Source organism: Ambystoma mexicanum, chromosome 5q, assembly GCF_040938575.1.
Source record: "Ambystoma mexicanum isolate Mex_15411 chromosome 5q, UKY_AmexF1_1, whole genome shotgun sequence".
Classification (NCBI taxonomy): domain Eukaryota; kingdom Metazoa; phylum Chordata; class Amphibia; order Caudata; family Ambystomatidae; genus Ambystoma; species Ambystoma mexicanum.
Window position 1 is genome coordinate 1281080822 of NC_090933.1, and position 24733 is coordinate 1281105554.

Here is a 24733-nt window from a genome sequence, read left to right on the forward strand (position 1 = left end):
TTAAAAAAAAAAGAAAAAAACAAGAAGAGATAAGGCCAGCCCTCCACACTCTTACTCTAGGCACTGTTCATCACACTCCAGTTGGAGTGATGAGGGGCAGGTGAGAAGGGGGCCTGGCCTTATGTTCACCCCCACCGCTCTCCCTCCCCGATCCCATCTACGTGACTCCTTTATACAAAGTGGACACCCTCCTCTGCAGGCAGCACGGATTTTCGGTATGACAGCAGGAATTTCATGAATGAACCCTTGAGGCCATTAACAAAGAAACATAATTCCATCTGCACACAGCTATTTACAGGGCCCTGCTGGATGAGGTGTGGGTGTGCAAGGGGAGGCAGGTAAGCACACTGCTGTAGAGGTGTGATGGCGATTGGGGATCAGGTTAGTTCACTGCTGTGCAGGTGTTGCCATGCATGGTGGAGGAGGCCAGACACTGAATGAGGCGCAGGGGGACGCAGGTGAGCACACTGCGTGTAGAGATGAGGGTGAACACACTGCTGGGGGAAGTGTGGGGGCTCAGGTAAGCACACTGCTGTAGAGGTGTGATGGCGATTGGGGATCAGGTTAGTTCACTGCTGTGCAGGTGTTGCCATGCATGGTGGAGGAGGCCAGACACTGAATGAGGCGCAGGGGGACGCAGGTGAGCACACTGCGTGTAGAGATGAGGGTGAACACACTGCTGGGGGAAGTGTGGGGGCTCAGGTAAGCACACTGCTGTAGAGGTATGATGGCGATTGGCGATCAGGTTAGCACACTGTTGTTGAGGAGGCCAGACACTGATTGAGGTACAGGGGGACGCAGGTGAGCACACTGCGTGTGGAGGTGAGGGTGAACACAGTCCTCGGGGAAGTGTGGGGACACTGCTCGTTGAGAAGTGGAGACATGCAAGCACTGGTGCGGGTAGACGGACGGCCTGGGAGATCAATGAGCAGTTCACACTGGTTATGCTGGGGTGAGGTGGTACAGGGCTGCTGGCAGCATGGGGTGCAGGGGGAAGCACGTGTCCAAGATGCAGATGGCGGTGTGGTAGAGCGGGCAAGGAAACTGCCAGACGAGATGTTGAGGATGCCTGTGGGAATGTGGAAGGCGAAGGTCAATAGGGAGCACCCTGCTGACAGGAGTAAGGGACAGGCAAGTCCACTGATGGGGGAGTGTCGGGCGAGCACAATGTTGGTGAAGGCAGGGAGCAGTTCAGCAAATGGTGGTGGGGGTGAAGTAGGAGCAAGAAGACCAGGGGATCAAGCTGCTGGTGGAGAACGGCCAGGGAGGCAAGAGAGCCAGCAGGGACCCCTTTGCACACTGGTGAGTTGGTGGGAGGGGCTTGCACACGCTGCCAGTCATTGGGAGGGGAGGAAGTTGATGGGGAGCAGATGAGAAAATTATTCTTGTTGGTGGGGTGAGGGATGAAGGGGCAGGTCCCAGCAGGATTTGAAAATGTGGTGGGGAAATGAACACCCCGCCCCTCATCAGTCGTCACTGCAGCGTGCTGCAAGCAGGGAACCTGCTGTTTTGCGAACACGCCCCCATCTCCTCCCCAAGAAGACACAGCTTGCCATGTTTACTTTCTTGCAAGCTGTACATAGGGGATTATCTTTTGGTTTTGAAGCGACGGGGGAGGTGGACATTGGACTGAAAGAGGGCGAGGATGAGAGAACCTTGCCTGCATGTTCGATAGACTGCTACCGGCAGCACAGTTACAATCGGAGCCATTTTACTGGTCTGGGAAACTCCAATCTGCGAGGGGCATAAGCAGCTCTGCAGCGGGGACTGAACCCCCTGTCCTACACTAAAGGGACTGGAAGCTGCATCTGCCCATTTGGATTTGACTGCGTTTTTATATTTGAACAGTTTTGTTTTAGTTGATTTCTTTGACTGTTGATTCATTACATTATATTCAACACACATCTGTAAACATGCATTGCTCGCTTTCCTGCGCGTGCTTGTTAGGTCACACAAGCCAAGAGCCCTTCAAAGGTCCCCTAGAACGATTTTCCATTAATAGGATGCACCAGACCCTTCTTAGCACCCCACCAGATATTACAGTGGGCTTCATTAGCATCCCCTGCGCGGCACCACTCCCCATCACCACGATTTCTCATCACACTTAAATCTGTGAGGACAGTGGAGTGCATTGCTGGTGGTAGGAAATGGAAGTGCACCCACTCTTTTCATGGGGAATAGCGGGGGGCTAGGGGCCTCTGTGTTTCTCCAGTACCTCAATCTCCTCGTAGCTGCTGGGGAACTTCCGCTCCTCGAAGATGATGGTGTGATGGCGGATCCACTGGACCAGCAGCGTCACCAGCTCGTAGTACTCTTGCCACCTCAGTTCCAGCTCCTGGGAACGGGGAAGAAAGCCTTGAAATAGGCACATGAGCTCAAGCAGATAAAGGCTCATCGGCACAGGGGTACATGATCAGCACAAGTACCACCATCACAATCGCCTGCATGCAGCACAAGTACCATCCACCATCACCACGATCCGCCATAGCGAGCGCAACTATCGCCGCAGCTTTCTAGGATAATCGCAGCCAGTAGGCCATACTCTGTTACTCCAGAGGGCTGAAACAGTCCAGGGGGATTATTCTTTTAGTGCCGCAGGTCATCTTGCAGCCACTTGAAAGCACTTGTCCACCAAGCCGACGGCATCAGGGACAAAGGACAGGCCAGATGTTGATTAACCATTGGCATCGCCTGATCCGACAAGTAACGGACATTTTTTTATAGAATTCATATACAGGTAGGGACAATGCTCTTTTGATTAAAAAAAAGTACAATAGATGAGAAATCAGATTTGGCGGGAAGCAGTGTCCTTCTTACAATGGGGTGAGTTCAAGTGACATTCTCACCAGGGTTTGGAGGAGAGTAAATGGAACAGTCACTGGGGACAATACATGGGTGGACATGCATAGATCAAGGGCAACCAACATTGGACACTTGTAAGTGCAAGTAGGCAGTACGGCCAGCTGTGCTTGGGATGTGACCATAATGGCTGAAGTGCTAGAGTGGAGGCAGAGGAAGTGAGGGACAGAGGCAGGTTAGAGGCGAGGGAATAAGGTAAGCTAGCAGGCAGATGAGAGGTCGGTTAAGAGGGTAACACGGAGGCGAGGAGGTAGGCTTTTAGTTTGGTTTTGAAAAAATCCACATGGACTGTTTCTCGGATGTCTGGAGGGGAAGAGATGATTGGAATCCTCAATCATCACAAATGATTGGAATAGCCATTTTTTGGGATCTTTCATGGGTGTATTTTACTCCAGCAATGTCATAACAACCTTCCCCATCATCCGGGAAACCTTTTTTACCAGTACAAGAACCACAATCAGAAAATAAATTCAGTTAACACAACTACCACCATCTGACCAAGCATTCACAGTCATCTCAACTACCACAATAGGCAGAACCAGTAACATCTGTACTGTCTACAGTCAACAGCAAAACAACCAGCATTGCCATTTACTGTCCATACAAAACACATCATTCTCACCGTTCTATACACTCCCCACAGATAAGAGACATCAGCAACAATGTCCAACGTCAGGAGGACTATCGCAATTAGCCCAATCCTTCATACTCAACAAAACTATTCCCACCAGCACAACTGCTGAAAATCAGCCACACTAAAGCCACCAACCCTACTCAACAAAATGACCACCATTCGCACTACTGTACACGGTCATGAAAACCCTCACCGACAGGGCTGCTACCAACAGTGAACATATCAACCAGCACCATCTGATAATCATCAACATCTACAGATTCCAAACGCTTTGGAATGATATGTACCAGTCTAAAGTCTTCCGACTTGCACCTTAAAGCTCTGGTAAAGCATCAACGAACACACTAACACAGCCTCAGCCCACTGCAATATTAGTACCACCATTAGAAACCCATATATAATGGCAACTAGAGTAAGCAACAACTCATCTGGCCCACACCACACACGTTCCACACTCGTTGTGGTGCAAACATTACTGCACCGCTTGCCAGTGTATTATAGGTTTTTGAACAGCATGGCACACCCGGTTTCCCAGAAACTCATTGCATTTGTTTGTTATAGGAGCATCAGTCTTAATCCTCCGTGAGACCAGGAGAAGCGGTAGCTTGCCTCAAGGTGGTGTATAGACCGGTCCAACTATCAAACCCACCCACCAACAACATCCACTGTCCTTCCAATGACCACGTGTCATGTATCCACTTGCTATAATCAATTCATTGACGTGCCAGAGGACCGGAACAGCACAAACATACTGCACCTATCTGCCAGCAGCATGCTTCCATCTGAACCTGTACCACACATAACTCACTAGCATCATGCGCTAATTTCTACAAACACACCACACCTGCAGTCAAGCAACACTACTATCCTATACACATAAGTACCATCGCAACATACCAGTCGCAAACCATCCTTCAAGAATACAGGTAACACTGTGCATCTGCACCCCTACACCACACAAACATCTTGTGTGAGTTTGTGGGATTTGGTGTGTTCCTACATCACCCCTCTCCCACGCGAATCCTCCAATCACTTACGTTAGCTTTGACTCCATCCTGCACGTCAGGGACGCGGGGCATGGCATCGTACAACGATGAAACGTATGTGATGATGGATTTCTCGTCTGGTTGAGGGACATCCACATCTGTGTGTTTAGGGCGTGAGGAAAAGGGAAGACAGAAACAAGGTCAGGTGAACCCCATAAACTGCAATCAGACCTGCAGGGACAGAGCTTGGTGACAAAACAGGCTTGGGTTTTCTGTGTTGACCTAGCAGCGCCATCACATCACTGACATGCCACCGGCACCACTGGGACATGAGAGGAGTCTCCTTATCAAAAGAGTCTCCAATGATCTGGCTTTTACCTGAGATAGTCTGGTCCTTAAAACAGTGTGCAGGGCAAGAAACCACCTCCTTCTCTAGTACACCCACTTATGTCAGTAGTATGGAGGAGCGGGGCTGCCTCGCTTTCAACAACTAGATACATTTATTTTGTGAATTCTACATGCGCCCTTTCACCTCCAAGATCATTTTATACTCTTGTAGATATGCACGCAGAAGACTGGAATTTGCGGGGAAACTCAAATTTTCGCACAAATGACGCTCGTGCCGATTAATGTTCAGCAGATGATCACAGATGTGGCCAATTAGTTGTCGAGGCTTGGGACCAGGTCTGAACTGCCCAGGAAACCTACAATAGACACCAGTCCAGCAGAACCCCAAATGAACCATCCAGGAGAGCCTACGAGAATTCACCCGCACCCCTCGTAAGCCTACCCAGTAGCCAGCCAAGTAACTGAGCAGGAGCCCGCCCCAGGAGATGTGGTCCTGCCCAGTAGCCCTCTCAAGGAGGCACAGCCTGGGGACCTGCCCAGGAGACCTCCATGGGAGGCACAGCCTGGGGACCTGCCCAGGAGCCCTCCCCAGGAGACAAGATATCCGTAGAAATGGTTGTACAAAAAAAACCGAGTGGTCAATTTGATCGGATTTCGGCTGTACGAAAATCGTGTACAGCTGAAAATTTCGAACACATTTACCATTCGGTGCCACTCTAGTGAACAAGGGGAGCGAGGGTTGCGGGGGTGTCCCCTGCTCCCGATAGCATAACTTTGTTTTTTTTTTAAAAAAAGGACCCTGCAGCGACGGCTCCGATGTACGTAAGTGAAAGGAACCAGCGTTGCAGAAGAATGGAGGAATGGGCGGCACACAACGAGGTGTGCCGCCAATTGGTAAGTAAGGGGGTGGGAGGGACCGGGTTGTAAGAAATGTCTGGGAGAAAAAAACAAAGTCAATCTCGTTTAAATAACTTTCGTTTTTTTCTCTCAATGATATTTCATATTCCAACATTTCATGAACAACTAGGAGACACACCCAGTGGACCTGTCCAGGAGCCCTCCCCAGGTGACACAGCCTTTGGACCTACCCAGGAGCCCTCCCCAGGTGGCACTGTCTGTGGGCAGTCGGATTACTGCCCAGGAAACCTTCATGTGTGGAAAAAAACATGGTGTCATGTCCAGGTCTCATCAATAGCCTCTCATAAATCGGGTTTTCAAGGTGATGTGTGTTTGCAGGCCTCACCTTCAGGATCCAGAAGGCGTGTGACCCCCAGATCCCGCTCTGCAACACCAAACGCCAGATCCAGGTTTTCGATGTTGGTCTGTCGGTAGACTTTGCCCATGTCAATCAGCATTGGCCTGATGAGACAAAAGAGAAGGATTGAGGTACAACTTGAGTATGAGAAATACAGGACAGGAGTGGGGCTCGACAGCAGGGGACTATGAGCGAACCACTGCAAGAGTAGACAGAAGGGAGGGAGACAAGAAATGGAGAAACAGAAGGGGGTGACTATGAAAGAACCACAGGATAGAGAGAGACCGAAGCAACGGACTGTTAGACAATCACAGGAAGGGTTGAGACTAAATAGTGGGTCTATAAAAGAACCAAAGGGAAGGGAGAAAAAAAAGAGGGACCCCGAGAGTATCAAATGAAGGACAGAGAAAACAAAACAGAGTGACTATGAAATAAGCACATGGACCTCGGAGATAGAAGAAAAGAACTAGGACGACTCCAGAAAGTGGACGGACTGAAGAGAAAGGCGGGTAAACAAAGTGAAGACATAGAAGACGGGCTGGGGCATGATAGAGTGACTATGAAAGTGACATTAGGGGAGAGACAAAGCTTGAGCTATTCCTAAACCAGAAGAAAGGGATTGGGAGGCGAGGGTGCCTGGGAGTCAACCATGGGAAATGGCGAAACAGGCCAAAAAGAGAAGCACAGGGATTGGAGAGAGCCAAGATAGGGACTGTGAAACCGGAGTAGGGCAAACCAAAAATGTGGTTGGGGAGTATATATTTGAGGGCCACAGGATCAGTGGGGCTTTTGAGAAGGAACAGGAGAGGGGGAGATTAAGGGACAAGAGTAGGGGGGCATTAGGAAGGATGTAGAAGACGTTATAGGAACACACTAAGGGGGGAGAGATGGTCATAGTCTATCCTAAGGCTATCCATATTCAAGACCCGGAAGTGAAAGACTGCTGCTTCAACTCTACCTTTAAGGTTACGAGAACAGTGCTGCACTGTGCGGGTCAACGTTGAGGCGCATTGGCAGATCTTTGTGTGCGCTCTAGCCCCAGTATACCAAAGGCCACTGCAAACATGCAACTTTCACAGGTGCAGTAGAAGGGGGACGGAAGGCATCGAGTGAGGAACATCGGTAGAGCTGGGAAATCACATTCTATGATAAAACAGTAAATGGCTTAACCCAGATACCTGATTGGCTAGCACAATGCCTGAGCAGTTCCTTAGCATCCTAAATGAATAGATAGAGGGACTGCCTATACTCCCCTACTAAACACACAACAGCAGAGGGCACCATCAGTCTTCACACGCCCTTAGGACTTGTTTCCTGGACTTCCAAAAAGCCTTCAACTCTGCGTGGCACCTGCGGCTGTTGCCTTACCTTTATCCCCAGGGGGGTCCCGAATAATGAGGGGTGGCAACAGGAGGTACAAGAAGGTGGTCCCCAAAGAATGACGGTGGTAAAATGCGGTGGAACGGCCACTGCCATGAAATGGAAAACACAGGAGACTTTGTTCTCCTCGACATGCGTTGAGGGAAGAGGCGAGTAGTACTCGGCGACTGAAGTGCCGAATAGGAGTGGCAACACACGCACCCTAAATGAGGGGATATAATCACAAGTAATAGGGAGTTAGAAATAAAAATCCTGGAAACAGACTCATTCACCAGGGAAAGGAGTGTGATGCACTTCTACACGAACCCCACTCTCTTTAATCTGGACATGGATGGTGTGCTCATCACTGTCACCTGCTCACGGTCCGTTGATAGGCTACGCAAACCGACTGCAAACTTGTTTTGGACTACAAGTACCATCAGCCCAAGCAGCATAATGTTGATGGGCCGTGGAACCCATCGGTGTGCCCTATTATTTTGAATGCTGCACTGCCGATAATAAGCTGTGTGTAAAACGATGTGTGTATTCCCAGTGTATTCTATATCATACTTACGTGTACAAGTACGCGGCACCTGTGGGTTTGGGCGCGCAATACATGCAATAAATAAATAAAATAATCCAGAACATCTTTGGGTGCAGTAGTGTATGGCCCCTAAAAATGTAAACAAAACCCAAAGTGGTGATCTTTCAGAGAAACAGCCGAGATATTAGCAAGCCGGAGAATTTAGATGCGGTCCTAGGGCCAACAAGAACTACGGCAAACTGGGTTTAAGATTTGTGCGCTTCCCACCCGGGCCACCACAAATGCATAACATCAGGGGGCTCAGTTCTGTTGTCAGGCTGATACTAGAACAAGTATCAACCCAACAACAGCACTGCCCCCCTGCTGTTTTTGTAAAGTGTGTTTAAGGGCACATTGCCTCCAGCTCAGTGTCATGCAAACAGTGCCTATTGTGACTCTTTAATAGGGGCTGTTTACATGACACTGAGCTGGAGGCAAGGTGCCTTGCGCTGTGGGGCGCTCTTGTGGTGCTGAACCCTCTGAGTGCACCTTGAGCCGGCGCTGGTGTAATCGTCATAGACTTGCGGAAATTGTGCCAATCTGTCAATATGGGCCCATCTGCAAGACTTTGGTGTCCTTACCTGGCGGAGTTGTGCGGCTTAGGAGGCTGTGAGGTCTCAGAAACAACATACTGCTAAAGTGGGTCCCGACCCTAACACAAAATATGATCTTTCTCTTGTGTCAAGAGGTCAATTTACAGCCCACAGAAAGAGACCCAACTGTTTCAGAAAAGCGATCCAGGGAATTCTGGGTACGACCCAGTTAAGTGCAATTAAAGAGGAGTCATATCAAACCCCAAAATACCCATCAGACAATCAAATTGTAAAACCCACGAAAATCTACCCGTTTGTTGCAATCAAAATTATGAACATTCCAGACCTCAGAGGGAAAGACTAGCACCAGGTGAAATGGCCATGATCCTTGACCAGAGACTAAAGTCTTGCCGACGCGTGATATTGAAACAGAAACACGCAAGAGATGTGGATTGATTAGACGGGGGGGGGGGGAGGAGGTTTATATAGCGCAGACCTGACCCCAGCGGAGCAGTGTATATAGGAACAGTTAGGGGCATTATAGCTGCACGCTTCAGTGTGTACATACACAGCGCAAGATTTTACAAATGCTGAGGGCAGAGGGAGTAGATATGCACCTCGGCACCAGTGGAGTGTGTGGGGCAATGGTCAGGGCTGTGGTGTTCATGTGGGGTCGTATTCTCCAGATTACAGGATCTCTGTCTTTTTAGGCCTTCTGGGATCCAGGGAGTATGGCATTTGAACTGCTGGCCTGCACCAGAGATCGAAACAGGTAAGGGCCAGTTGGCTCCTACTCATAATTCAGAAGAGCTTGGTGAGCTGGGCACCAACAGCTATCAAGAGCTATTTTTTACTCTCGGGGCCAACGGATGTCATACATACATTCCTATGTGAAGTTAACTGTGTGTGTGTTAGGGGGTTCCATGTCACTTCGCCGAGTGCAATTACTTTGTGGTACTTTACCACAAAGTTATCACTTCAAAATCTTGTATTGATTTTTTTTATAGTGGACCCGCGTCCCCTTCCTTACTGCCCCTATCACAACCCTTCCCCGCCCCCTTTTTCTCCCCTATCCACAAATACCTACTGAAGATCCGACAATAGGTACATGTATGTATAAACTTGTGCAGCAGACAGCACACAATGACGTGTTACTTGACGTTAGAGGGAGCCGGGGGCAGCCCGAGCAGGCATATGTAGAGGGAGGGTCTGAAGCAGGAGGGGGTCCAGCTCGGTTGAAACACCAGGAGTTTCCTGAACATCAGTAGAGAGGCGGCTTGCAGATGTGGGTGGAAAGGGCGTTCCAGAGAACCTCCTGTCGCCCCTTTCTGAGTAACTGCAAGTGGGAGCTCTCAGGAGGAGTGGATCTGGTTAGGCATTGTGTTGTTACAATGTATGTTGTCGACACTGTAAGAGGGAGCAGAGGAAGGAAGGCCTTTGTGTGTCAGGCCTAGCGGTTTAAGTGAGATGAGTTGTCGTACTGATAATTGGCAACGCAGTGTGTAATTGTATTATGTGTAATATACACTTAAAAAGAAGGGATGCATGTTCGAACCAAAGTACACCAGGAGAGCACTATGGAAGGCACACTTTATTAGCAAGGGGGGAAATGTCTGGATAGAGGTGCATTGTCCGAGCTGCATTCATTTTATAATGGGAAAGCAGAGGCATTTGCCAATTACAGTGTGGGCTACGGGGAATTGGCAGAGTTGTGCACAACGCACCCTGAAATATCAGGGGACTTGAGGCTCGATCGAGGCACAATGACTGATGGTGCTCCTCTCCCAGCACAGCCAGTATTGAAAACGAGGATAGCTGCATGGCCGCTTTCAGGATCGAGGTGCACTGATGGAGACATGAGGTGGCCAGAGCTAAGCATGTTGCAGGCTGTTGCAAGTGGGCAACCCCATCAAAAGTCTCAGCACGATAGCAGCCGGGCCCAAGAGACCCTCACACTTCAAGCAGAGGTGGGTGTTGCCAGTCACCAGGGCTCAGGGTGTATGGGCGGCAGCCCGGCTCGTGGCACCTCGCCAGTGTACCCATGTGTAAAGCGACATGGAACCGCCTTCGGCCTCAATGCGCTCCATCCCTGACTTATTCATGAACACCGGGCACAACAATTGGAGCCTGAAGAAAGGGCATTGAATCACCAGAGCTTGGGTTACTGCCTAGGCGACTAGAGTTAGATTGCATGCTCAATGAACCGGAGAGAGTAAAAAGCCAGTACTGTAGTTCCCGACGATCTCTCCAACCCCCAGCTGCCAAAACATGTCTATGGTTGGGGGTTTTGCTGTGTTACAGAGCTCTTGGTCAGCCGGCCAGCACCCAATCAGTACCGCAGCAAGATGGGTGTACTGCAAACTTCTCTGCTGCCCAGATTCTATGAAGGAGAGAAGGGGGCATCTTTCCTACCCAGAGGGTCCAGGTGGTCTCAGATGGCCAGCTTCCTGGATATTCACTGGCCAGGGGATACAGAATTATAGGAACATCAGTCACCTACGACAGCCCAAGTGGACTCTCTGGTGAAAGGTTAGGGGGGCAGTTATACACTTCTGTTTTGGGCTGCCATGACAGAACCTCACCTTGTATAGAGTCTGGCAGCTTCGGTGATGCCGCTCAGTGTATTCAAAGACGTATATCTCACCCAAAATAATTCCTGGTAACACCACCCATGACCAGCTCTGGTCTACTGGACCAACTCACATTCTCAGTGAGGTTTACAGAACGCCTCTCGGTGATGTGGGGAAGCAGTGGTTTGGACTGGTACCACTGCTCAAATTGCAGGCGATAAGCATCATGACCAGCAAACCCAAAACAGATCTCACTCACATCTAAACCCTAGGTTAGCGCAGCCTGCCCACCCAGAGACCCAATGTGCCAAAGGCCCTGGGGTGTAGAATACCCATACAATGAGCATGTCCCAATGGGCGAGCCCCTAAACATGTACAATAGAACTGAATTCATACAACGGACATGCAAACAGTGCAGTGGACAGAAGAAAGGCAATATTAGTAAGACAAGAGGAGTGCAAGAAGCAAAATACCCACAATTCCGTCATCTGCAGCATGGAACGAATGGAGTACAGGGATCCGGTGAAGCTGTTGGCGGTCTCTGGCCCATTCCTCGGGAACTCATCGACCTGTTGTGTCCGGCCCCCGCGGGTCAGGGACTGTGAAGCCATCCAGTGTTCCTGTCGTCGGACAGTGTGGACCGTTGAGGGCATGTCTTCGCAGACCATCACTACCTTTTCCTCCTGCTCCGAGTGTGAGTCCGAGGACCTGCCTGAGTGAGAGCTGTGCACCACCCGGGGCTTTCCTTTCTTTTTTTTGCCCTTTGTATTCATCTTGTAAGGAGCTTCTGAGCCAAAGGTGTTTTTTTTTCAATGTTGGCAAGTGGCCCAAAGTTCAGATCGCGAGGTAAGCCTGGTGTGCCTCGCTTCTGCCACCACAATTTTCTCCAGGACCTCTTGCAGCATCGTAGTCCTTCCTTCGCTCTCAGAGTCCACAATGTAGCAGTCTCCAGCCTCAAAGCCCCACAGTGACCTATGCCAATCCCATCATCAAAGCCTCAAGGAGCCCCCGCTGGTCTGTCCTCCTGAATCCCATCCTGTAGCCGTCGCTGTCTCTTCTTGCTGCACAAGGACCGTGTGAATCCTGCACCCAGGCGAAGCTTCACCAGGCAGCCAGCGTTGGGCGGGACTAGTCCATGCAGGTACTTGTCACAATCAGAGAAATAATATGCAAGGCCTCCATAGCCTCTGGCAGCGCTCCACAGAGTCAGAGCCGATCTGCTTGGCTCGTCTCTTGCTCGCGTTCTGGGTGCGTGGCCAGAACACCTCCCATCTTTGCTGCAGGAGGCTCAAATGTCTACAGCCACCTGAGCCACCCCTCTCCGGTAACCTGCCAGAGGAGGGAGTGGGGAACCCAAGCGCGTGTAGCTGTAAGCAAGATGGAAATACACTTTCTGACACACTCAATGTACATAGGGTGGAGAATGGAGGAAATGGGAGGGTGGTTCTCCCTACTCCTGGAATCCTAACGCCAGGGGTGTTGCTAGGTCTGGAAAAGATCTGAGCTACGCTAATGTCGGGACAGTGCTTACTCAGGGCTAGCTAGCCCTTAGATTGTAGCCCCTGAGCTTCTATCCGGGGCTTCAACCAAAAGACCCGGGCTATAGCCTCCCCCCCCCCTAGCGACGTCTCTACCTAACGCAGAGAAAGCACAGAAGGCAGTGGAGTGGGAACGGCATCACATGTGAGCACTCGAACTCCCCGTTATATCCATCGATGCTCTGGGTAACATCTACGCTCCTTGAGAAGCCTAATTCCCCTCTAGTGACTGCAGAAGTCTGCAGAAACACGCTGGCAATAGTGATGGCTATGGAGGCTTAAAGAGAAGTGCCATTGATATCCACGGCGCCACCGTTGCCAGTAATGAACACAACATACCATTAAAGTGTATACGCGTCAGTAAGGCTGTTACACAGGAAGCTATGCCATGGACGTCGGTAGGGGTTTCTGAGGCTGTTATGGAGTAACACATGCCACTGATGCCAACTGGGGCACTGGTAAAGAAATGCCATGGAATTTGATGAGGGTATCTTACGCTAGTGCGAGAGAAAGAGCCACTGGGGTTACCAGGGCTATTACTCGCCAATATTTTCAAGTGTACGTAACTAATTATAATTGATAACACACATGCCTACAACCACACTCGTATGCAATCATGCTCATCCTTACTGTCTCTTACCCCATAATTTGTTTTACTATAATCCCCTCTCCCCCATTGCCCGCTGACCCCCATCACCTCCCAATCCGTCCTCTCCATTCACCACCTCTCCCAACCTTCCCTTATCCACAGACCAAGGTCTGGCAACATCCTTGCGGACCCACAATGCGCAAAATAATCGGGCACGGCTAGGCTCCGTAAGACCACTACAGTGGTGACGGGCGCAGTACAAATACTTGAGAACATAACCTACGGGTCATTGAGGCTGGTTTGGCCTGTCATATGTTATGGAAGTCTATGGGTATCATTACGGCAGGTGTTGGGTGAGATTTGATATTGCGGTCAATGGGATCCTCTAGAATAAGCACGATGTGCCCATAATGCCCATGGGGCCATTGTTGTCTTTGATACGTATGTTATCGATTGCTGTATACCTCAGTAAAGCGCCGTTGCTTCTCGGAGCTAGGTCCGTGCTCAATAAATACCACCATGATAATAATAATAATAAATAAATAAATGCCATTGAACGGCATGAAGTCCATGACGGTCATGCCCCAGGGACACGTAGGATGGACCATTCTAGACCATGGGGCAATTGGTGCTGTTCATCCCACCCCTCACTGGGGGAGATTACTTTGGCCGATTCCTGAGAGCCATGTGAAAACTTGGCCTTCCCAAATGGGGGTCTTCTCCCCTTTGACGCGTCTTCCTTTTGAGGCATGCAGGGCAGAAAGGGTCACTGGTCAAGAACTGCACCAGTAGAAATCAGGCTTTTGTAAAAATGTGGGACTTGGCAGATTGCTAACTTTCCAAGGGCCCAAAAGAGAATTGAAAGCATGTTCTGCATTCCATTCAGAAACATTTCATTGTGTTCCCACATCCCATGTTATCTAGCACAGGAGGGAGGGTGCGCGGGCGGATGGGAGGCATGGGGGGGGCGGGCCAGAGCCAACACGGCACAGTCTGTGATCAGCAAATGTCTGGTTATATGGGAAAGGGGTTTAACCACGGAGAACAGGTACACGCTCCATATTGTAGAATCTGGTTCTAAGACAGAACAGAGCTACCCTCAATATAATAGATTCTGGTTCTAAGACAGAACAGAGCTACCCTCAATATAATAGATTCTGGTTCTAAGACAGAACAGAGCTACCCTCAATATAATAGAATCTGGTTCTAAGGCAGCAGAGCTACCCTCAATATAATAGATTCCGGTTCTAAGACGGAACAAAGCTACCCTCAATATAATAGATTCTGGTTCTAAGACAGAACAAAGCTACCCTCAATATAATAGAATCTGGTTCTAAGGCAGCAGAGCTACCCTCAATATAATAGATTCCGGTTCTAAGACAGAACAGAGCTACCCTCAATATAATAGAATCTGGTTCTAAGGCAGCAGAGCTACCCTCAATATAATAGATTCCGGTTCTAAGACAGAACAGAGCTACCCTCAATATAATAGAATCTGGTTCTAAGACAGAACAGAGCTACCCTCAATTTAATAGAATCTGGTTGTAAGGCAGCAGAGCTACTCTCAATATAATAGATTCTGGTTCTAAGACACAGAACGGAGCTCTCTGCCATATTATACATATTGGTTCTTTCATGTAGAACAGGGCTAACCTCCACACAATACCGGTTCTAAGACGAAGAACACATATTCTCTCTTTATTTAACAGATACCGTGTCTAAGGCGTAGAACAGAGAAACCTCCATATTACAAACACTAAATTCTAACACAATCAACCAGATTTGCAGAAAGGTTCCTGTTGCACTGATCACATATCACATCGTAAAGGTTGACAGTCATTGCAGAAGTGAACCCAATATCCCAGAGCTTTTTAGCAAATAATACATACTTAACATGCTCATGGTCTGTGCAATTTCCCCTTCCCAGGACACATATGAAACCACTCTTTTCAACCACTGGGTGCCCTGCACAGCAGGATTTAAAATGCAATAGCAGAACGTTCCCTTTGTGTTCGCCCATTTCAATAAGAAGTGCATAGTTATGCATATTTCCCTTGGAGTTCAGAGGTTATGCGAGTGGACCTTCATCTTCAAGAGTTGAGATCATGGAATGATGGACCGTCTGTCCAGGTTCAGAAGTCAATGAAAGGTGGACCTTTCCCAGTCAAGAGAGAATTCATATTCCCTTTTTAAATGCATTGTTCAAACACAAGTGGCCCGTATCCTTCAAATATCAGAGGCCATGAGAGTTGGACATTTCCCCTCAAGGACTCGATCATTGAGAGATGGGCTTTCCCACTCAAGGACGCAGGCCATTGAGAAATGGACCTTTCCACTCAAGGACTCGGATCACGAATAAATCAACAGTTATCTTGAAGGGCTGAAGCCATGAAGGTATCTGCCACTCACTTCATGAGTTGTGATCATAGATTAATGGGCTGTGTCTTCAAAGGCATAGAAATCTAGATCAGCCACTTTCACACTACATTTCATAAAGAAGTGGACCTCTCTTTTCAAGGGCAAAGACATGAACCTTCACAACCATGGGCTGAGATCACAGAGTGATGGTCAATGCCCTACTATTTATGAGGTCCAAGGAGATAAACCTTCAAGGAGGCGGTCGTTGCAAAATGGACCTTCCCCTCCAATGATTGGTCTCATGGAGAGACGGACCTTCTTCAAGGGCTGTGGTCTTGGAGACATGGATTTTCACCACCAGGATCTGATGTCATGATGTGGGAAGTTCTTTTGACAGCCAAGGAGCAGGAGCACTTCAAGGATTAATGTCTTCAAGAGGGACAAATCTTGCATTTCGGTTAACATGGGAAGGGGCCAGACAGCATTCACCCTTACCAATTTTTTTCTTGAATGTTTTTCATCCAAATGGATTTTGCAAAGTCACAAAAGAGTTTCTCAAAACTGTCTGGGCTCATTGGCTAAAAAGAAATAAGAGGCAAACCCTACTTTCACGCACTCATTTTTGCTGCTAAAATCTGACTGTTGGCTAGAAACCACCAATGAATCAGCCACCCTTTTCTGTTAGCATTCCCGGCTATCCAGGGCCCTCCAAGGATTTACAGAACCGGGAACAGAGAGGCCGACGCCCCACCACAATAAGCGCAGTTCATCTGTCCCAACTTGTTTCTGAAGTGAAAAAACTGAAGGAATTTAACAAGGCGACTCTATCCACAGCTCTCGGCTACGACATTCCATGCCAAAAATAGGAGGGACACGAGCAGGAGAAAACAAGGCAAACAAAGCCAGTTCTGTACGCGCCGCTGACGAAAGCATAATTGTTCGGCAGGCAGGTGTGAACGAAGGAGCAGGATACTCGCCAAAGATGGAGCACTGTCCACGGCAAGAGAACACCACCCCTTCTAGGAAGCCCCGCCACCAGGGAGCGGCAGCAACACTATTCATACCACAGCCCACAGTCCGAGACTGGTTATAATGTATAGGCTAGTCCATTCTGCCACGCTCACCATTCCAAGCCTTTCGTCACATGATGTGCGCCTGTGCCAGAGGGGCGTTCATGGATGGCAAGAAATAAGGGAAGGCGGGCATCATTATGCATGGGATTTATAATGCACATAACTAGTTGGGAAGCAACAGAGTGCTGTATATAGGGGGCACATCCATGGGATTACCAGTAGGGTGCAGCGGTAACAAGAGCTGGGATGGGTAGCAAGAGCAGGGGAGTTCTGAAAGAGGAGCAGTAGAGTTGAAGGTAGCAACCAGCAATGGGGGCAAACCGGTACCTCATTCGACATCCTATAGATGCCGTTGCTGTCTTGAGACACCCAACTAAAAGAGTGTGCTGTGGAACATAGGAACCTTGGAGCAACAAAGCTACACAAATTGAATGTAGCCAAATAACCACCGTCAACCGCAACCAATCCTTCAGATCCCAGCTAAACCAGGCCACAGCGGGCTGACTGGCAGCAAGGACGGAATAACTAGCATAGATAGGGGAAACTCTAGAGAACAATTCAGCTCGAGACATTTCTCCTAGTCCAGATAGCCTGGAGAGGAAGAGGGTTCACTCATGCTTAGAAAAGGCCACAAACACAGAATGCGAAGTATAACAGTGAAACTGGCACACATTGCACAAGTGGAAATAAGAAGCTGCTGGCTTTCAGTCAGGGAACAGAGGCTCCTGAAAGCCCCAGGACTGGCTTTGCTGACGTTTCTCGGCAGGATTAAGATAGGCCAGAATGAACAGTGAAAAAGAGGAATGAGGAGTGGGAACCCGAAATTCCTAATGTCCACCTCGAGTAGCCACTACTTGAACCAGAGCAGGAGAGGAAAGAGGGGGCAAGAAAATAAAGGGGAGACATCAATGAATGGCTGAGTAGGGGGAGGAGAAAGGAAGGGTGGGAAGCAACTTGGGAGGCAAAAAGGAAGGAGAGTAGAAGAAAAGGAGGGAAGGAGGAGGCAAACGATCAAACACTTCAATGTAAGCCTTTAGGGTCTCCCATTCCAGCTACTGCTGGGAAAGGGCTGGTGGGTGTGAGAAATAGAACAGCAGGAAACAGATTCCAGCGGGAGGAGGGACGAGATTGCCCGGGAGGCTGGGAAAGGAAAGCGCCGGAGAGGAGGTGGGAATGGAAGGAGCAGGTGATGAGAGACAGAGGTGGGTAGACAAGATTGAATGTAGCATAGCGAGAGGAGGGAAGACAGAAGATTTGTGGGATTGGAAAGAGAAGAAGACAGGAAAGAAAGCGTGGAGAGAGGAACGGGTGGGTACAGAGAGTGGAAGATGGGATACAAGGCATTGACAGTGACAGAGGAGAGGGTTTGGGGTGATACGAGAAAAGGAGATGTAGTGGAGAGGAGTAAGGAGGGAATGTGGATAGGGAGAGAGGGAGAAAGGGAAGGGGTAAAGTGCAGTGGGAGAGAATGGGATTTACATGATTTAAAAAAGGAAGGAACATGCCTACTCAGTCTCATTGTGGGCGACATCCCAACTATATCACACTGACCCTCCGGACCGGGGGAGGGGGTAAGAGGGGGGGCAGGCAGGGGGGTGGAGAAGAGAGGAAGAGAGAGAGAGGGTGAGAAAGAGAAAGAGAGAGAGAGAGAGGATACCACATACATTGATAATACATGCAAGCACCATCTTGTGCGCGTCAAGATTGAAAACGGGTTCATGTACAATTCTGCCCTGTTTTCCCATGTGTGACGAAAGGACATGCTTATGCAGTAGATCCTTATTAGCCAGAATGCACACACGTGTGCAAGCCAGTCCACATGAATGCCCACCTGCTTGCACGGCATTTGCAGAGCGTTGCTTGGTGATATGTATGGCCATGCGCAGGCCTTGCGCCACTATCAGACACCCGTGCTCCCGGAAAGAGCCCTGGCAGCATCAGTACCCGTCCCTTGCTCCCCAGGTGCCTCTTACTTGTGCCGATGGATGATGGCGTTGAAGATCCGGCCGTCCCGCCAGCTGCTAGTGAAGTTGTCACACCGTAGGCCCTGGTAGCCCTCCGCCATGCGCTGACACCAGAGCAGAAGCTTCTCCTTGGCCGTCATGTCATCGGACTGACCGCACACCTGTATATCCGAGATCTGTAAGAGAGCAGCACAGGCCCTGCGTGAGCATGCGCCGAAAAGACGCCTCCAAGCTCAAGCATGCAAGGAGGACAACTGCGGCGAGTAAAACCATAGCAAGGCTCTGTTTGCTGGAGTGCCCCTTTCAGGAGCTGCACAAAAAAAGGTCATTTCATTTCAGAGCCTCCAATATTAAAAACATAAAACTGCTAGACATTTTAATTGATGAACGCCCATCCTTTGCCCCCACACCACCCCCATCCTATGGAAACCTCATGGGCTGCAGATATGAGGCATGAATTGAATTCGAAGTTGCCACATTAACTTATAAATGCCCGCACCAAAAGAATACACCTGCCTCTCCTGCCAGCCAGATGTTCTGCTTTCAATCTAAGAGCAATCTTAGATGTTAAAAGGGACACCTGACAACCCCGAGGATTAACCCAAGAACTGCCGAGGGCAAAACCTTTGCTTTTTAGGCACTGTCCATTTGCATTTTATTGTAAGACACTATTTCTGGATCTATTAACATCAATATGTTGTTTTAACCCTTTTATGTCTGTTTACCCATCACATTTGGTACTTAGCGCAGGAGAGTGGCACGGGGTGATGGCTATGGGGTACATGGCCTAAAGCTAGCCCATTGCTTCTCTGTGGCCTCGAAGGGGCAGCGGAGGCCCAGCTGGAGAGTGGACCCTCTTTGTAGAGGTTTGAGACACTCCCTAGCATGTTCAGGCCGCTCCAATGGTGGTCCAGAAGTGTATGTAAAAGGGGTGCATCCACCAGCACGTTTCAGACCCTTGCATGAAAGTCAGGCTGGCTATTACCTGTCCGGGGCATCCCTTACTTGAGGAAGGGGTTTCTTTGATCATTTACGTAAAGTAGAAGCACACAACATTCCCCCTTAGATGAGCCTGGCGGAGGCACAATCAGGAAAACAGGATGATGCATTAGTTGGCAATATAAACAGTGATGACATTTGGGGGAGCAGCAACAATATTGTTATACAAAGGGGGGTCTATATAAAAAAAAAAGGTTGGTCTTCAGAAAAAGGAGAGTTTACTGGTCTCAGTTCACTTTTTTTCCCCAGTGTAAACATTATGTAAAGTGATGCTACAGAGCAGGTCAGCTAGATCACCACAAATGAGTAGCTTTTGTTTCAAACACTATCACCAAACTATCACCTCCACACACGATTCCGTTTTTTGATGCAAAGTCTCCATTTCCTCTACACCCTATTTATTAAACGTGTTCTATTTCATCTACATTCCAGACTAACTGTTGCTTAAGAGAACACTCTTGTTGGCATAAAAGTGCTGTGATGAGACGAGGTTATGATATGATAAGTCATTTATAATGCGCCTGTACACAACTGTTTCTAGGCTCGAGTTAAGGTTAGGGTCAGGAGTTCAACTCATGTTAAATGAAACACAACAAATCCACAGTGCGCTGTTCTGGAGAATCTTATATCCGAGACAGATGACCAATGTCGAACCGTCGAGACGATCCGGAAAGCCATGGTCCAGACATACAAAGTGTGACAGATGTATCTGGGCAGTGGTGGACTTAGAGGGAGGTGGGCGCCGTGGCAAATCCACAGTGCACTGTTCTGGCGAATCTTAAACCTGAGACAGGTGACCAATGTTGAACCGCAGAGACGATCCAGAAAGCCGTGGTCCAGACATACGAAGCGTGGCAGATGTATTTGGGCAGTGGTGGGCTTAGAGGGGGACGGGTGCCGTGGCAAATCCACAAATGCTGTCAAGTCAATGAAGAGAAACAAAAGAGGCCACAACATGTATGGACTTGGAGAGCAGAGCCGTGGCATAAAGTGAAGAGGAAGTGCTGAGCCAATCATGTCAAAGGGCTAGGGAAGATGACCAATAATTGTACAAGAGCTCGGTTTCAGGGATGGAATTCCCGCAAGAATTCATAGACATAAAGACAGTGGTGGTGGTGGTGGTCTGAAGGAGAAACAAGGAAGCTGGGCGTAGTGAGCTGGTGGTTGGGGAGGAGGCAGTGAGACAGGATTGAGAGTCCAGGGGTCCACTGGCCACAAGAGCTTCTGAAGAGGAAATATAAGCACTGGCCACTGATGGGGCTAAGAGGAAGAGGCGACTGCTGTGCTGACGAGAGTAAACCTTGCAACAAAAGGTGCTGAGCAGACGTGAGGAGTGCGTGTTGCATGAAGTGCTGAGAGGCCGAGCCAAGTATCTGCCACGAGCCGCTGAGCGGGCATGGTGAGCACGTGCCAGATGAGGTACTGCGATGCTCAGGTGAGACACAAAATGTGCAAGATAGGCGAGCATGGGTCCCGAGACGTGTTGAAAGGCCGAAGAGGTTCTCGGCAGATGGTAATCCTGTTCTACATTAGGTGCTGAGAAGCCTAGTCAAGCACTTGCCCCAAGAGGTGCCGAGCCGTGAAGGCAAATTTATGGGATATGAGGTGATGAGAGGCCTCGAGGAGCCCTTGCGACATGAGGTGTAGAGTAGGCAAGAAGAGTACTCATCAGCCAAGGCATCGGAAGGCGAGGGGAGCATTCGTCACATGAGGTACTGAAAAAGCAAGAAGAGCACTTGCTGCATGAAGTGCTGAGGAGGCAAGAGAAGCACTTGCTGCATGAAGTGCTGAGGAGGCAAGAGAAGCACTTGCTGCATGAAGTGCTGAGGAGGCAAGAGAAGCACTTGCTGCATGAAGTGCTGAGGAGGCAAGAGAAGCACTTGCTGCATGAAGTGCTGAGGAGGCAAGAGAAGCACTTGCTGCATGAAGTGCTGAGGAGGCAAGAGAAGCACTTGCTGCATGAAGTGCTGAGGGGGCAAGAGAAGCACTTGCTGCATGAAGTGCTGAGGAGGCAAGAGAAGCACTTGCTGCATGAAGTGCTGAGGAGGCAAGAGAAGCACTTGCTGCATGAAGTGCTGAGGGGGCAAGAGAAGCACTTGCTGCATGAAGTGCTGAGGGGGCAAGAGAAGCACTTGCTGCATGAAGTGCTGAGGAGGCAAGAGAAGCACTTGCTGCATGAAGTGCTGAGGAGGCAAGAGAAGCACTTGCTGCATGAAGTGCTGAGGAGGCAAGAGAAGCACTTGCTGCATGAAGTGCTGAGGAGGCAAGAGAAGCACTTGCTGCATGAAGTGCTGAGGAGGCAAGAGAAGCACTTGCTTTAGGAGATGCTAATCAGGCAATAAGATCATTTGCCATCAGAGGTGCTGAGAAACCGAGAATGCTGAAGCCAAGACCCAGTGTTAGGTGTTGAGAGGTTTTGGAGACCACTTGACTCGAGGTGCTTCGGAGCCTAAAAAGAACACAAATATAAAGCCTGTTCAAGAGCAAGGAGCCCGATTTGGATCGGATGTCGAAAACCTAGAGATATATGGGAAGCACCCGTGTCGGAAATGGGCCGGAACAAGACAGAGTGGAGCTCTGGCAAAGTTTGGCGGGAGCGCTGCTGGAGCTCTACTCTGTCTCCAGGTGCAGGAGTTTTCTCAGGAAACTCCCATATCTGCTCCCAAGCTGAGCTCTCACGCATGGGCCCATGCTCAGCATGGGAGAACAGATGCACAAACAGCCAAAGTCTCACATTCTGTTCACAGGCTGTCCAAAGTGGTATATATGTCCTGCAATTTATAGACTTTTTTTGTTAGGATTAGCATTGCGACCAATAAAAAGAGCAGAGTTCAACTTCTATTACTCGCACAAAAGGATTTCTTACTGAATCACTATCACAGACATGTTTCACATTTAAAATGGTTGGCGCCCTTATGCTCCCGAAATGCTCTTTGCTTTTATGCAAATTCTGCAGGACTTGAGTTCTATGGACAGATGCGGCCTGGCCTGGGGCCACCTGGGTTCCTCTCGTGTTGTATTTGAAAGGCAGTCAAGAGAACTTCAAAACATCAATGCTTATGTCTATCCATGTCCGCATAGTCCATTTGCAACATTGTGTGTGCGAGTCCTCTGAGGCATCTCTCTTCTGGTCGTGGTACTCCTGTTTTTATTAGGATCCATCTGCAGCTATTCTTGGAATCTGTCGTGTAGCGCTAAAACCAGCATCCCGCGTGTCTCACCAGAACACTAGGAATCAAAGCACCCAACACCATGGCTACATTCTATATAAATAAGCAACAGGGATTGTCAATATTGATTGTATATATCGTTGCCTTGATGAAGCCCAAACTTTGTCTGTTAAAGGATTCAATCTATTACGATGCTAGATTGGGCATATCATTTAATGTTGGCCTATTCATGGGCTCACAAATAAGCACATATACTGTTGTGTTTATGATCTGCAATGAACTTTACATAGAAATAAACAATTTACTTAAATAATTCAACGAATGGCGTTGCAATTGGTTTCTTTTTAGTAAGAGCGCTTGCATTGGAGACATGCTTAACTTTTGCTTATCTATAGACAAGCACGAGGTTGTGTGCTAGTATCACCTTCAAATCAGCACTACACTCTGGCACAGCCTAACAAGCTCCGATGAGCCAATCACAGGATAATGCTCGATCGAGAAGGACTCAGTCGATAAAGGTTCTCTAAAAACAGGCTACCAGTCGCTGGGACGTGGCCAGTGTATTTACACCTGGCCTGTTCGTTGTTCTCAGACAGTACATGTTCTCCAGCGACCCGTCCAGTGGCCATGGATCGATTTTATATATTTGAAGTATTTTTCCTGATGAAGGCCAATGACCAAAACACGTTGTTTTCCAATTATTTAGATCATAAAGCACAATTGTGTTGTCCACCCGCCACATGCAGTCAGCTTATCTAATGTCTGTACTGCAGCCATGCTCGCTCAGTAATATGTTCCCCATTTTCTTGAATTCATGTATTTGTCCATTCTGAACCATTTCTGCATCAGATCAGCCACGCGAGCAAAGTAGCGCACCACCCTCTACCGGTGGAGACCTCCCGGTGCACTGAGCAGAACAAAGGAGACTCCGATATGAGGCGATACCTGGATAGGTACGACCAGCTGGAAGTACATTTAGAGGAAAGCAAAGGACAAGGACGGAGAGAGTATCTCGGAGGGACACGAGCGAGGATTCTAGAGGTGGGAATGGGGAACCACTACTTCCTCCTCCAGGCCCTGAACCACAGCCAGCCTTCTGCAAACATCAAGGGCTCTTATACAGATTAGAAATCACTCTGCTCACCACAAGACACGCAAAGTGAGGGAACATCAATAGTCATCGGAAGCAGAGAAGAAACCGCAAACTCTCACAACAGCACAAGCGTGAACAAGGAGGAGGGCAGCTGGGTCAACCCAGAACCTCTCAGCAAAGGGATAGCCATGACATGACCCAGTCAGGAACATGGTAGTCATTAGGCGAGATGAGACATCCAAGCATGCTCCACCCATAGCGGGGGGCCTACTGCAAAAGGGAACATAGTGAGAAGCGACATATGCTACATGACAGATCATACAGCAAGCCAACAGTAACATGGGACACAATGAAACAATCAAATGTGACATGGCACTGACTGAGGAGCCAACTCGGACATGCCACACAGTGCAAGGAGCAAACTCCAGCATAGCACGTGGCAGCAGCGCACACCATAGCCCACACTCTGATGAGACACGCCCAGCATGGCAAATAGGGCAAGCAATGGCCAGCTCTTGCATGGCTAGCAATGCAAAGGGCAAAAAGAAGCCAAACATGACATTGCACACAGCCAACCACAATACGATACATTCGGAGAGATAAAGAACCAGCGCAATAGGGCAGACAGTGTAATGGGACAAACCAGTTATAGTTCACAATGTGGGAAGTAGCGTGCCCTACGGATAGATAACTGCACTACGGAGTGTAGAGAGTGAGGAGTCAACTGGGCTTCACGCCTTCTCGAGTGAGTACATCTTCAACTGCAGGTTGTAAGGGTGAAGGAGGAGACTGACACACAGGTGGCATGGTGATTGCTGTAGA

General features: G+C 49.0%; 1 protein-coding gene across 19 annotated transcripts in view; it reads right to left on the minus strand.

Moving 5' to 3' along the window:
• The window catches only part of PLEC (plectin), a 1447724-nt gene that overhangs the window by 111745 nt on the left and 1311246 nt on the right, over positions 1–24733 (minus strand). For all 19 annotated transcript variants that reach the window (XM_069621862.1, XM_069621861.1, XM_069621869.1 and 16 more), the window contains 4 exons: positions 18659–18825; positions 6071–6186; positions 4531–4637; positions 2216–2335 (listed from right to left, as the gene is read on the minus strand). In XM_069621862.1, coding sequence (XP_069477963.1) covers positions 2216–2335; positions 4531–4637; positions 6071–6186; positions 18659–18825 — 510 coding nt within the window. The remainder of the gene's footprint in view (positions 1–2215; positions 2336–4530; positions 4638–6070; positions 6187–18658; positions 18826–24733) is intronic.